This window comes from Cupressus sempervirens, chromosome 2 (genome assembly GCF_028749045.1).
Source record: "Cupressus sempervirens isolate cs-2001-9-10 chromosome 2, ASM2874904v1, whole genome shotgun sequence".
Lineage (NCBI taxonomy): Eukaryota > Viridiplantae > Streptophyta > Pinopsida > Cupressales > Cupressaceae > Cupressus > Cupressus sempervirens.
In genome coordinates, this window is record NC_143119.1 from 93,525,654 (window position 1) to 93,541,662 (window position 16,009).

General features: G+C 36.3%; 1 protein-coding gene across 1 annotated transcript in view; it reads left to right on the plus strand.

The window, feature by feature from the left end:
• The window catches only part of LOC149571190 (cyclin-dependent kinase D-2-like), a 90,027-nt gene that overhangs the window by 17,269 nt on the left and 56,749 nt on the right, over positions 1 to 16,009 (plus strand). The window contains exons 2-3 of the mRNA XM_089812766.1: positions 12,969 to 13,267; positions 13,391 to 13,499. Coding sequence (XP_089668892.1) covers positions 12,969 to 13,267; positions 13,391 to 13,499 — 408 coding nt within the window. The remainder of the gene's footprint in view (positions 1 to 12,968; positions 13,268 to 13,390; positions 13,500 to 16,009) is intronic.

Genomic DNA, 16,009 nt, shown 5'->3' on the forward strand with positions numbered 1-16,009 from the left:
CATCTTCTTTGGAAAAGTTCGGGATTCCATGATTGAAACCCATAGCCCGCACCATGTCCCTTCTTCTAAGTCCTCTGCTGAAGTTGTGTTTTTGTTGTTTAAATGTGTTTATGCTACTATGCTACATTCTAATTTTAACTCATGCGTCATATATATATATATATATATATATATATATATATATATATATATATATATATATATATATATATATATATATGTTTTTGTACTAACAAACCCAAATGAACCCAAACCCCTTTCCAAAATTTTGATGAACTTGCAAACCGGTTCTTGAACTTTGAACTTGGAATTGAACTCGAACTAGCAACTTAGCTTAATTTTTCACCCTCCAATTTTGTTCAATTTAGTCTCTTGAACCAAAATAAGGTCTTGAATTAAGTAAAGTTATGTTGGGCTTAAATAAGCGCTTCTTGTTAGGGACATTTAAACCCCTAACATTCCACGTAGTTAGCCTCATTGCTCAATGGGAAGGACCTTCCCCTTCCCTACTTTCAGGATATTTTGAATCATCCTCTAATTTTTTGCTCTACTTGTGATTGCTCTTAGCTTTGCTGGGGACTTTCTCCCTCTTTTTCTTTTTTGTTGTATCCCACATCTTGGAGCTGTTATTCCGACCAGGTTAACATAAGTTGTTCGTATGTTCACTTGCTCTTTGGGTACTATCCATAACCATTTCCTCTTCCAGGTCTTGCTCCTCATGTCTAATTTCCTCTAGTATTTTTTCACTGATGACCGATTCCTCTTTTTTTATTGATGTTCTTGCTATATCTATTCTATTATTGATGTTTTCGTTACTTGAGTTATGATTCTCTTCCATAAGATCTAGGACCCCAAATTCTTCCCAAAAGTCCTTGGATTGCATCTCTGATTTCTTCATATTCTTTGTTTTTTTGTGATCATCTACCCAAATTTCATTCAAAAATGTTTCAACCTCCAGAGGAATATTGCCATTAAATTCTTCTTGCTCACTTTCATTAGTGGCAAAGGGATCCTTTCTGTTTAGAGGTGTTTTCCAGAATTTGTGAGTTGTTTTCTTATTTTCCTTTTGATGCAGAGATAAACTCAACGGAAGCAAAAAACAAAAAGGAACCAGCACCAGCAAGGGATAGATAATAAAATTTTTCTAATTGATTTATGAAATGAGTAGTATATACACTTGCTCTCCTATAGATTTCATATCCAAAAACTTGACCTAAACCTAAACCTAAAAACTCTATTTATACTTGCTAGGATGGTCTATGGAACATTCTAGATTATTACAAAATAGGAAGAACAACTTACAGAATACTCTAGATCAATATAGAATAGGGAGAAGAATGACCCCACAATGGTCTGAACGAATCCCAAGAAAAGATCTTATCCTAATGACGAAATCAGGATAAATTCCTCAAGTCGGCTCGTGTAGAAATCACGTCCATCCAAAAATATTTTATGTGGGTGCTCCTGCACCATACTCCCGAGGACAATAGTATCCAAGTCCCTTGGATTGGCCTTCCTCTTTCATGTCTCCAATTCTTTGGTATTTGCTGTTTGTACTCTTGACTAGTATCTAAATCAACTGTCATATGTGCATAAACTTTTGCCATATTTAGATAGAACTCCTGCAAACCTACAATGAATGGATGAGATGGAACCTCATTAAATATGACTTCACCAATTTGGGTTACTGTAGGAACTGTTGCATCCTTTGCTGTGATGTCTTTATGCTGCAATATCTCCATGCTTGGAGACAAATTCATCTGTATTGGAACCTCCTCTATCCTCTTAGCTTCATCACAAGTCTTCTTCCTTGCTGCTAGTATCCTTTTGATAGGCTAGACCACCTTCTTTCTTAACTTCAAATGCCATTTCTTGGTTGCATTAAGGACCATCACATCCAACTCTTTATGAATTGTTTCATCACAATGCTCATCAACCATTTCAACCTCTTTTCTATCTTCAAGAACTTCTGTATCATAAGTTTCATCAAAAACATGTTGTTTTTCACCTTGTATATCTGCTTCACCGTGTTCATTTGGTATGTCAGCATCGATCTGTTCATTTGGTATATCAACATCAATGTGATCAGGTTGTTCTTTCAACGAACAACTCTTCTCTTCTAATGTCTCAGTACAGGCTTCTGTAATCTGAATTGGTTGATGCTCCATATCTGTATTTTCTTTTTCCATATTTTTCTGCAATTCCTCTTTTAGTTGCACTGAATTTTCTTTGTGCTTTCTCAGTTCCTGCGTTAAGAATTCCATTCGTTCTTTTATCTTTTGATCTATTCTGGCTTCCTCTTCTCTTTTCTTCCTTTTCTCTTCTGCTCTTTTCCTTGCTTCTTCCTTGTTCTTGTTTTGAAAATCCCAATATGAAACCCATGCATCCAATAATATCTTCTGATCATGAGGTAAATCTCCTTTTGTGACCATTGTCTCTTATCTAGGTTCTCTCCACTCAACCTAGTCTTGTGGTCACACTTACAGGTTCTTTCCTCAACCTGTCACAAAATCCAATTTGCCTTAGAAGCTGAAAGCTTTCCCCAAGCTTTTCCCAAGCGCCTTAGGAGCTTTTCCCAAGCTCTGATACCAAAAATGATGCAGAGATAAACTCAACGGAAGCAAAAAACAAAAAAGAACCAGCACCAGCAAGAGACAGATAATAAAATTCTTCTAATTGATTTATCAAATGAACAGTACATACACTTGCTCTCCTACAGATTTCTTCTTCCTATAATTTCATATCCAAAAACTTGACCTAAACCTAAACCTAAAAACTCTATTTATACTTGCTAGGATGGTCTACGAAACATTCTAGATTATTACAAAATAGGAAGAACGGCTTACAGAATACTCTAGATCATTATAGAATAGGGAGAAGAATGACCCCACAATGGTCTGAACGAATCCCGAGAAAAGATCTTATCCTAATGATGAAATCGGGATAAATTCTTTAAGTCGGCTCGTGCAAAAATCATGTCCAAAATATTTTATGTGGGTGCTCCTGCACCACCTTTGCTTTTTTCCTAATGGTAATAAACTTTTTTTTTCCAAATATGCCGGGGGGGGGGGGGGGGGGGGGGAAGTTATCTTTTGGTCCCATGTGGCTACTTCTATTGTTCTCTATTTGGTCTCTTGAGCCCATTTTCCTCTTATTAGGGGTTGTTTCTTCTTCGTTCTTTTGAGTAGTTCTCTGTGATATTCGTGGACTAAGACAATCCTTATGACCATTTAGTAATTTCTCTTCCCTTGGTGTGTTGTTCCTGTGTGTCATTTCTTCAATAGATTTATACATGCTTGGGTTGTTGCAATTTTCTTATGGGGAAATCCTCTTCTCATTCTCTAGAGAATTTGAGCGTTCGTTTGTTGAATCCAACCTCTCCATGGGATGGTATCCAGTCTCTGCATCTGTTTGGTCGATTCTATCCTTCTTCTGCTGATCATGTGACCCTATCCCTATCTCCTACATTGTGACTTCATTACTAAGCTGTGTAGTGCATGGAGGAACCTTGGTATTTTCTTTAACCCTTTCTGATTGTGTGTGCCCTTTGGTTTCTTCTGGTTGTCCTGAAGGCTGTTGTAAAATTGCAGTATTCTGGTGGTTCCAGTGTGCTTCTTCCCATAAAGAAAATAGGTAATTGATGTCACTCTTAGTGAGCATGATGTCATGTGATAATTTGTCTATAGTGCTCATATTACTCTTTATGTCATCAAATAACAAGTTTTGTTGCTTACACAGTTCACATATTTGTAAGCTTGTCATTTTTTTCTCAATGCTGATTCTCCCCTTGGTAATAGTTTCTCAACTTTCAATCATTATCTGAAACTCATCTTCTTTTGTTGGCCGATTCTGCCTAACCTTTGAGTCTTGTGTCTGTCTAAATGCCCTTTTGATTTCCTCTTTTGTTGGTATTTCCCCTTTTCCAAACTCACTCCTGATATGGGTTTCCTCACTGGATTCTCCCTTTCTTTTACTTTTGGGCTAAGCTGTTCCCTCGCATCGACTAATTTCCTCTTGGAGTTATTTTTGTTATTGATGTGGTTTAGTGGGAATAATTCTTTCAGGGATTAATTTCTGTGAATGTGTAAAGGGTTAACAGTTCTAAGAGGGTTCATTTTTAGGATTTCTTTAATTTGACTTTCAAATCTTGAAATCTTTAGGTCATATTCTGATCTGTTTGTTATCAACTTGATAAATTTGATATCATTTGAGGTATTATAGTTTGACTCTATTCCTATTAACCTATCTATAGCTGCGCCTATGCGGTTGAGAATTTGAATTTGTTTAAGTTCAGAGGGTATTGATTTGATGACTACCCATTTTGGAGCCGAAATTTTCTTAACCCTAGTTTCATTGAAATTAGGCTCCCATTTTAAAAAAGTAACTGAATGGCCTTTAAAGAGACATTGTGAAGTTGACATAAATTCATTTCTAATAGTACTGTTTTGACAATGAATATACAACAAATGATCATTAAAGTTAGAAATACTTGCCTGGTCTCCCCAGAAATCTTTTAACCATCTGATTAGTTTAGGGCTTTTTGCCTTGGGTCCATTCCAAAAAGCATATAGACCTTGTTCTTGACATTCCATCTACCGGTTTTCACTGTGAGAGTCACTAATGATCAGAATCTATTCACAATTTGTCAGCGTGGGTCTTGTTGGAAAGGGACCCTTCAATAATTGTCAGTGGGGAGTTTTTGGGCAATGTCGCATCATTTTTATGGCTTGGGATATGATGAGCGTGTCTGTAGTTTACTTGGATGGTGGATGGATGTGGGATTCGTCTATTGGGGGGGTGGGGGGATATAAGTGTTGATGCTTCTGTTGTTGGGTTTGGGCTTGTATACTTGGGAAACTAGGGTTTCTGAGGCAACCAATTTGCCATTTGGAAATCTCCAGGGTTTCGCAGATTATATAATGTTTTGGATGGAAGATGGGCATTATTTTTGTGCCATTTCTTTTTTGATACTTTGATCCAGTCGTTTGTTTCTTGTTGGGTGCGGTCTGCTCTCCATGCTCCAAACTGGTTTGTGATGGAATATTGTCATTGTTGTCAAAAATGGACTAGACACATAACATCATCAATGTCAAAGGAAATGGAGGATACATATAAATAATGACAGTTGGCAACTAAACTAAAACAATGAACAAATATCAGTAGTAATATTTGCTGGCAGATATGAAGTAATCATGAATCTGAAAGAAGTGATATTGCAGATTTATTACAATGTTTATCGGACAAGTCAACGTGAGAGCCACAACAAGACTAAACACAAGCCACACAAGTCACCGTTGAATGATTAAGACCAGACCTGGTGAACCAAGCATGACGAGTGCTACATTGATTAAGACACGAGGTTTCAGACACACACACACACACACACACACACATATATATATATATATATGAAAGCGTCCAGAGCAGCTTGATATGAAAAGCAATCAAATGAATGCCCAATTGAACTTCCCAGCATGGTAGTCAAACCTGGGTTTGCCGTCTGAACAAAGATGTGAGTAAGCAGATGAGGAATACGTATAGTCTTTTCTATGCAGCAGGGTATGACCACCCGCAGTGGTATTGAAAAGAGGAAATATTGATTTAATGACGAGTTCATATGCCGTCAAACATGTACAAAGTAACATAAAATTACGGGAGTTTAGATCAGTAATAATTATGCAGCAATGAAGACAAGAGTACAATCTGCTATTGGCCTTTGAGCTACAGTGATAAAGTTATAATCCTGAAGTGTAAATGCACATACGCATACAAAAACCAGAAGTATGGAAATATGCTTGGAGTTTATCGATTGGATTAAAGTTCAAATAGAATGGAAGATTAAGATGAATGAGGAAGCTCGATGCCATCTGGAGTTGAATACATATGAATCGAACATCTTTCAGGAGTCTTTTAGATACGATGACTAGTATCTCATATGGAAGTGATAACATATAAAGCAATCATCGTGTTACACATCAAAATGATAATAAGTTAAAGTCAGAATGAGCGGAAGTTAATTCATATCATTATTTCAAGATCAGCGAATGAAAAATTGGGAGGCTCGATAAATGGCAACGGCCTGAATCGAACCCTGTCAGCATGCCAAGTCATCGTGATTGGTCAGTTATACAGCCATGATGGACAGAATCATCGAAAAGACACAGTGCTGCAAACTCAGAACTATATATGCAATGGTGAAGACACTGTGGATTCCCAATCAGATAAGGAGCGATTTGTTTATAAGCAGCAATTATGTTTTGTATAAGCAGTGACAAAAGACAGAGATATATCAGACAGAGAGATGTCGTCCATTGTGAAAGATGAACAAACTATTATTAAGCTATGAAGACAATACAATAATTCTGAACGGTGATCATTAAGGACAAATAATGATGTCAATAATAGTAGAAGATTTAAAAGTATGATTAATGAAATAAATCAATATTTAAACCTTTAATGAAGAGACACATTCAAAAGTCATGTCTCTTATATCTGAAGATATAAAAAGAGTGTAAGCGGTGAATAACAAAGTGGAAGGATATAAAAGAAATTTACAAAAAGTAAGAGATGTGATTAAGTCTGCGGTTGAAGAATAAGAGAGATTTAATAGTGAAAAGAAAAGTAAAAATAAAATATAGAATGAAATATCTGAAGTAAAGTGAATAAAAAGAAGACAGTATTAGGATGTGCAAAGGAGCTGAAATGAAATATATATAGTCAGATTGTAAATCTGATTTATATGTATGAGTAAGTTGAGTGAAATAGAAAGAAAAGAGATACATATACAGATATAAATTTGCAAGATAATATATGTACAGATATAAAAGTGAAATATGAGCAGATGTGAAATATATGCCAGTAAAAGAAGAGTATGCAAATTAAGAAAAGAGAGTTATAAAGAAGACAATAAGAATTGCTTAAATTGTCCATCATCCGTTGAAGTAGGCAACATTGCCAAGGTGGAAAAGAAGTTTGTGTTCAGTGGGTTGGTGCTCATGAAGACAGCAGAGGGAGTTGTGTTGTGAAGTTTTCACATCATCGCCCCAAAATTTTTGGGGACCCCCCTTTTTTTATTGCCTTGGCAATTATTTTTTGAAGTTGTCCAAAAATTTCCGATTTTAGAAAATTTTACGCCTTGGATGCCTTCGGGTCAAGAGGGAGGAGGTTAAATTTATTTTTCACCTGGGCTTAGCTCGATTTTTTGGAACTGACAATTTTATCTTTAGGCCAAACAAATTTCAAAGACAACATTTTTTTCGATGGTTAGAAGAACAATATTCGGCAAGATAAATTTACAAATTTTTGGACTTAGACGATTTATTTTGAAAATTGGATGTAATTGTATAATCTTGAGCATTTTTTCAAAATAGAAAATCTATTTAGATTTAATTGTTTCGGAAATTTTTTAATTTTTTTGGTGAAAAGAAATTTTGTGATAGTGAAATCAAAAATAAAAATTAAAAATAAAAATGATTTATTTTGGGTTAGAAATCAAATTTGCATTGCAAAATCGAAAATGGATTAAATTGGTTAAATTTGCATTGAAGATTTTAAAATTATTAAATTTTTTTTTGATAAATTAAAGTTGAAAATCAATTTTAGCTTGTTAAATCTGATTTTAAATGATATTTCAATTACTAAAACGTTATTAAATGGAAATTTTAACATCTCCAAGGCTTTCTTAATTTTATCTTGCAATTTTGGTCTTAATCGGCAATTAAATATGCTAATTTCACTATGGAAGAGGTAATTTTAATGATGCATTTAAATTTGGACCATGAATGGTGGCCCAATTTAATTGTTTGTCTCTTCCAGAGCAAGTTGCCCAGCTTGGAGGATTAGTGAAATGTTGGTATAAGAGAGGCTTCTCCCTCTTTCATTTCTCATTCCATCTTCTTCCTCCTCATGTGTTGGGCGAAACTTGTGGAGAGGCAATTTCCAGCCTAGGCGATTTTCTTCTTGGAGCAGATTTTGCTTGCTTGGAGACATTGTTTTTTCTTCTTCCATTGTGGGTGAATTTTTGCCCTAGGTGATTTTGAGGCAAATTCAGATTTTTCTTGCTTGGGCGAATTTTGTGGAGGCCTGATTTTTTTTTCTTGCAAAGGGGTTGCGATTTTATATCAGATCTGTTCATGGACAGCGAGCTAGGGTTTTGAGGCATGTGTTAGCATCTAGGGTTTTAGCGCCTCCATTGTGGACTGTTTTGGGCAGCATTTGATTCATTTTCAGATCTGATCCTTTGGCGTCAATTCCAGTCTTCATAAGGCAGCAAAATCCATCACATTTGAGGACCTTCATTCTGGGCAATTTGCATGTGCATGTTAGGGTTTTATTGGCAGCGACTTCTAGGGCATTTTGGACAGAATTTGGATAGGTCTGATTTATAACATTTATGACAAATTTGAGGGCTTGATTTGACAAGTTTTATTGCAGCATTTAATGCCCTAGCTGGGTCATAACCAAATTCTAGCGATTTTTATTGACATCTTCTACTATTGGCAACTTTTTTGAAGGATATTGAAGGCATATTTGAGGACATTGTTTTGTGCCCTAGATCAAGTATTTCAATGACAATTTCCAGAATTTGATCAAGTCTGATTTGGACAACATAAGGGCAGATTTTCACACATTTTGGTGCCGTAGACAAGGAGTTTTAATAAGCATTTTCAGTATTTGCATAAGGTGGACAGAATTCCAAGGTCTTATTTCACTTGCCATGATTTCACATTCTTGCTTGGAGGACTAAATTTTCACATGCCAGACAAATTCCCAAAGGTGTTCTTTGTTGGTAGATGGACGAACTTCATTCTGTGTTTGGAGGCCGCTCTAAGGGCAAGGTTGTCTCTCTCTTGTTCTTGCTTGGTTTCATTCCTCTTCTTTTGCTTTTACTTTTCATCCACTACTTCATCATCCCATTGATAGGTTGGAGTTGGGAGATATAAGTGTAGTTTTCATGATAGGTCACTTGGAGAGGCAGCAATAAGCTAGACCACCCTCGGTATTGGAGAGGGGGGTCATAAGTGTAGTCCATCCTAAGGCACGAAGAGGCAGAAATAAGTGGTAGTCCCACCCCTAGGTTGAAGATTGGAGATTGATAAGTGTAGTGATAGGACTTGGCGAGGCAAAAATAAGTTAGAATCCATCGATAAAAAGAAGGTTGGAGATCGATAAGGGCAGTCCATATCACTTAGAACGAAGGGGCAGAAATAAGTGTTTAGGATGGTAGATGTTAGTGCAAGCAAGAACCCAACAGGAACGTATACCAAAAAAGACAAGGAAGACATGATGTCAAATACCGCCTTCTTCTCAAAATTGAAACAAGTCTATGACACCAATAGTGGCACTATAAACATGATACAGTTGAGAGATAAACGATGGATTAGGCTGCCAAGTTCCACCAGGATAATCAAGATGCCTGCTTCAGTCTCCTAAAACATAATTGGGTACATGAAGGCAAAAAGGGAGTCACCAAGGCGTCGTTCACCCGATCAGACTTCAAATCAGAGTATGTCGACCTCATTGTGCTACTCAACTGAGTCATGGGCATCTCATAAGGTATGCAATTTGAGAATTGGATGAATTACTTTATTGATGAAATTGTAAGTGGAAAGGGCAAATTTGATTGGGTTAGAATTATAAGTGAAAATCTAGAATTACAACTTAGGGTAGTGCAAAACTAGAACCAATTCCACATGGGGTCCTTGCCCTTCTATTTGATTGCAAGCTAGCAAAGGTTGAAGTGCATGCTTTGGTGAAGAATGAAATTGGGTGAAGGGCGAATTCGATTGAAGATGGAGATTCAAGAAGCCCCGCAATTTCAAGAAAGAGCGGATTAGTAGAAGAGATTTGAAAATATTTGAGGCTGGGCAAGGCTTGTTTATTCGTGCAAGCTAGCTTGGTTGGATTTGAATGGGAAGGTTGGAAGACTAGGAAGGTTAAGGAAGGCAAGGATAATGGGGGAGGTTAAGTTCGATTTCAAGGTAGTGGCCAAGAGCAAGGCTCTCAAGTTGCAAAGAAGTTCATATCCAGGGAAGCCATCCAGGCCAAGGCAAGATTACCCCAAGTGCATGAAGACCTCATCCTTTTAGGGTCAGGACATCAAGTACAAGCAAGATCAAGTGGTGATGAGAAAGTTTCTAAGGACAAGCTCAAGCATCTAAGGCTTCACCTTATCTCAAGGATCAACAGTTATCACCAAATTCGCATGAAGGTTGATGAGGTGGCACTTTCATGTGCATGCAGTCAGATCATGCCAAGTGTCCTATGTTCTCATTGGCTGACAAATTATTGTAATTTTCTCATTGGCCCACAAAGTTCGTGCCCTCATGTAATTGGTTGAATGATGGTAACCCTAATTACGGTTTGTAAGGTTTAATCTCGGTCCTTGATTTTGCCTCTTAATCTTGGCCACTTGTAATTTTTGGCCTCTCTATAAGGCCATTTCCTCTCATTTGTAAAGGGTCGAAGAAAATTGTTGCAAAGATAATGCCAAAAAATCGCTTTTCTTTCTCATTGTTGTGACTTGCATGGTGATTAAGAGCTTTTGGTGTTGTTGCATGGTTTCTACTTCTACTAATTAGAATAAGATTTTTATTTTGAAGTTGTTAAAGTAAGTGTCATTTCAAGAAGTTGCTAAGTAAGATAAAGATTAGATGAATAGTTGCATGGTAGTATTAGTAGATGTTTGATAGGGATTTATAACTAGGCCACTAGCATCCTAGCGGCTTGTTGGGGAGCCTTGTGTGGTAAACTAGTTCACTTTCCTTTGAATCATTGCATCTATGGAGGTAGAGCCGCTGGTAAACTTTCGTTAGATTCGATCCTCATCCATTTGCTAGTCTTTCCATCCATAGGAGTAGGAGTAGAATAGCAAGTAGTTAGGAGTTGGAGTTTTGACGAGGAAAGTTAGGAAAGCGTAAGCCATAAGAACACTCACCCTCCATCACCATCACCTTCTCCATCAACATCATCTGACATTCACACCATCACTATCATTCCATCAAAGTCTAAATCATCCTCAAGCAAATAGTGTAAGGCCGCCTACGTGATTACCAGCCAATCACATCGATATACTGAGTTAGTATCCACAGGTGTAAGGAACATTGGAGTTCTTGCTTATGTCCACATAAGTATTAACTTTTCAAGAGAGGAATTATGTGTTTGATACTCCGTATTAGATATTCAATTGCTAATATGTTATGTCGTGGTACAAAATTGACATCAACAAGTTAGAGCTTCCTATAGGTCGGAGCCTGTGAAGTGTGGGAGTTGGAGCTTCCAGTGAGTCGGTGCTCATAAACTTAGAGGTTGTAGCCTACAAATCATTGTAAAAGATCAAAGTTTATATAAAAGCATTTATTGTCGTGGTTTTCCCCCGCATTGGGTTTCCACATAAATCTTTTTGTCATTGTGTTCATGTGCATAATTGTTTATTTCAGCATTTAAAGTTATTGTTTGGATCAAAGTTTTAAATTGGCAAAATTGTTATTATACTGATTCACCCCCCCACCCCCCCTCACCCTCTCCCCTCCCAATATAATCATGTGCTCTTCAGTTTGGACGTTGCTTTTGACATTCAGCTGGGGCAGGTTTGCTTATTGCTCGTTTTGATTGTCCCGATTCGGCCTTCTACTTTGATTTAGCATATTTAGTTTGTTTGGAAGAAGCATTGTTGCTGCTCGGTGTGGCCCTTTGCCAGGATATCTCGCGTATTGGATTTGGCATATCCATCCTGCTGTGCCTTTAAGAATGTTGGTTTCGCTACCTGGTCCTGATCCACATCAAGAGCTGCGAAACTGTTGGAAAGTTTGATCAGGACATTCAAAGCATATTTTGTTTTGTCGTAATTTGAAGTAGGTTTTTGAAACCCTGCTGGTTTTGGATTTTTCGAGGATTTTGAAAACTTCGCATCTTCTGCCATTTCTCGCTCCTATTCGTAAGAAATGATAATTAATTATATTAAATTTTAATAATTATATTATCACAACAAATACAATTATTAGCAATATATTTATATTGCCTCCATAATTATATCATCAACATAATAATTATATTATCCCAATGATAATTTGATAGTATAATTATATTATCACGACCTTTATGCTATCTATGTCAGCCTGAAAGAATCCGACCATACCTACAATTAGCATTAGCAACCTGAACTTCAATATCATCATCCTGTAACTATGGTACATAAAATGAGGATTTTATTTGAGATTAGTTTTGAAATTCCTTTCGGCAGGGGAAATTTTAGAAGCTCATTAATGTGTTTCCTCAAGAATCATAAGAATAGAGTTGTCTTTGTAAGCAGGTTGGCATGTCACAATGAGATAAAATATTTACTTGCCTTATGCCGCATTACGAGAATTGATCATTATTTATTCTGGTTTGCCTGCAAGTCAAAGAAGACAAGGATGCTGCCTGTATGTGCTTCTGTGAGAAGACACTTTTCAGTGTATGCTATGATAGAGTTTTGTCCCACATTAATATTTTCCTTGTATAGAGATTACTTTTGCTGTCTAAGAAGAAATGTTTTCTGCATTGGACAGCAGAGTCTACATCATTTATTTTCTCTCTGTCCTTGTTTGTATTACTCTTGATAATGTTTTTATCCTTCTGCTCTTTTCATGTAATTTATTGACAAGTTTGCAGCTATCTTGGCTTAAATTTCATATGTGCCTTTTTTTATGTTTTAATTTTTAATTTTTTAATTTTTTTATGTAGGGAACTGTTTTGTTTAGTATTTGTTTTAATCTGTCAGAGCTTTAAAGGAATAGGTGTTGGTGCAAGTTCAACAGTTCTGTGAGTTCTATATGTACATTTTTCATTTTCAAGAATTGTTCATTCCCTAGTGACATTGTCAGATTCATCTATATGTTTGAAATTTCTTGCTGGTTTCTGCCAGATGTTACCTTTGTTTAATTCTGTATTTAAATTTTTTTTCTTATAGATTGTGGTATTCTATGTAGACAAACAAAACTGTTGCAGTGAAGAAAATTCATCTTGGGGATGCCAAGGAAGGTGTTCACGTGACTGCCTTGCGAGAAATAAAATTGTTGAAGGAGCTAAAGGATCCAAACATAATACAGCTGATAGATGCTTATCCGCACAAGCGGAATTTACATATTGTTTTTGAGTTTATGGAGAGTGATCTTGAGACAGTCATAAAAGACCGCAACATACATCTCTCTCCAGCTGATATAAAATCTTACATGCAGATGACATTGAAAGGCCTTGCTGTTTGCCATAGAAAGTGGGTTTTACATAGGTAACTCTTGGCACTTGCAGCTTAAGTTGTTGCCTCAGTTATTTTGAACATTGCTGCTTCTCAGTTATACAGGTATGTGCAAGTCAATTTAGAAGTTTGTAATGCATGCTTTGAAGTTTGCAGGGATATGAAACCAAACAACTTGTTGATAGCACCTGATGGCCAACTAAAGTTAGGGGACTTCGGACTTGCCCGTCTGTTTGGTAGCCCAAATCGCAGATTTACTCATCAGGTTTGTTTTACAGCTTAAAGTCAAAAGATAGTTGGAACAATTTGGTGATTTACATGCATGTTTTGCAGATTTAGCTAATGAAATAGTTTAGAATTTTTTTGGAGATCAATTTCCAGAGCTTCTCTTAGTATCTTTCTTTCTTATGTACAGGAAAATGAATTTAGCTAGTTAAATATTTGATATGATAACTTGTCACAGAGTAGACTACTAAGTATTCTTGATACTGGTTTTGTGAAAAAATAAAACTATAAAATAAACAACGTCAAGGTAGTCTCCACGCCTCAAAATGGGATTATAACTAAGTTGCCAGTCCAGGTTCAAAATCCGGTTCGGATTTGAGAGTTGGGTTTATGGGTTGCGGGTATGGATTTGTTTTGTGTTCACCCGTAGAAAACATATAAAAAATAAAAAATATATACATATATGTAGCAGCAAATAAGTTCATAATACACCAATATGCTAATAGTAAAGCAACATTGTCTATAGAAGAATACATTGCCATACATATATTGCTGTTTTTGTTAAAATAGCATAGCAAAATGTCAAAATACACTACCATATCAATGTTTCAGTTCAAAAATAATAATGTCAACTATAACAATGATCCATTACTGATCAAATTTCAGCAAAAGTTATCAAGCATATCTTCCTCCTGCTGTGATGAATTAGAAGCACACATAGTGCCACTAGCATCGGTACTAGCAATATTAGCACCAGGATCAGCCTCATGATCATTAAGTAGCTCATGGTCATCATCAACTAAGTGTACCAAGGTGGGCCATTGAATCATCCAACTCCGCATGCATTGGTTCAACATCCCACTGCCTTGCCTCCCCTTTTTTGTAGGTATTTTCTTTGTGTTAGGACTTAGGAGTCTCAAGTTTGAATGCACATAGGCCAAGTCTTCCACCTTCCTGAAGTGCAGTCTATTTCACATTATTGAGTGGATGGAGGAGTATGTGCTTCAATATTTCTAAGCTGATGATGAACTATCAACTATCAATATTTTTCAAAAGTTAAGAGCTACACTTAAATTTTTTAAATATAAATTCAATATTAATTAACTAGAGTCTAGAAATTAGAATCTTAAGAGTTAAAGGAAAACTTGAGAGTGAACATTGATGGTGATAGTTTGTATGTAGGTACTACTATGCTTCTCCATGGAAGTACCACCAATTATGAGCATCAACATTATGCATGATTGCAAGATTGTCAAGACCACAATCATATGTGCTTGTGACATTCATGAAATCAGGTTTCATCATAGGCTGTATGTCATTGGAAAAGAATCTTCCAAGACCGCCTTGTACCCTTGAGCAACTTTAGGATCTCTATATGGGGCAACTCTAGTGTTATTGTCATCAAGGACCGCTCTACCATAGTACTTGGGGCTCAATGCAAAGGCAAGCAAATGCAAATGAGCAGTCGTTTTATTCCATCTGTCCAACACAATTTTATATAGTTCCTTGAAGAATGCTTCTCTAGGATCTTGCTCTTTCTCATTTATGATTTTTTTCATATTCCAATCATTGAGTCAATACCATTATATACCTCACCTATTCACGTCCGTGTATCATATCATGTTTAATATAGGCCCAGTAAGTCTTAAGAGGTACTCTGTACAATCCCACCACGAGTTATCTAGTATAATGCCTTAATGGGAATTGCACTTGTGCTGCTAGATTGCCTTCATATGCTCAAATTAGAATTGACTATTATTATAGATGATATCTCATGAACCTTCATAAGTCGTTTCAAAACAATTATATTGGAGGCAAAAGGGTCTGATCACCCTACTTCAAAATCAAAATAATAATAAGATAAATAAAAAACCTAGAAATTTTACTGAAGTAAAACATATTTAAATTATTATTTTTTTTTGACTTTTTCAAGACTTCTTGTTTTGAAAATTGTCTAAAAATGCCTTGTGACATGTAGTGGTAGTTGATGAACACTTGGATCTGTTAAGCATCATCATACATTTGTTTGATCCATCTAATTTTGGTCCCAATTATTTGTAGCATTAGGTTGAGTGAGTGTACATCACAAGCTGTCCAAAAAATGTGATCACAATGTTTCTCAACCAATAATCCAACAACCCTACAATTTTTGGCATTGTTTGTTTTTCTCTGACCAATATTTTAAATGCCAATTTGCTCACTGCTTGGAAAAGAATTTGGCAATAAATGGACCTTCCTTCACTTGCCCTTCACAATCCATTGTTTTAAAAGAAACAACACTTGTAGTGGACACTTTAATAACATTGATCAAAAGGCAATTTCTTGCATCTTTCCATCCATCAGATGCTTATGGACACTTGTTTTGATCCATAAAGCCCTGATGGGCTTTAATGCATTGTCTACATATTTCACCCCTTTGTCCAGCAAGGTAGTCTGCACCTTCTCACATCTTGGGCTCTGGAACCCCTTTGTAGTTGCATTAATCAATTTCACAAGTTCTCACGAATATACTGAGTGAACAATATTAAATTACAATCCATTTGCATAGAT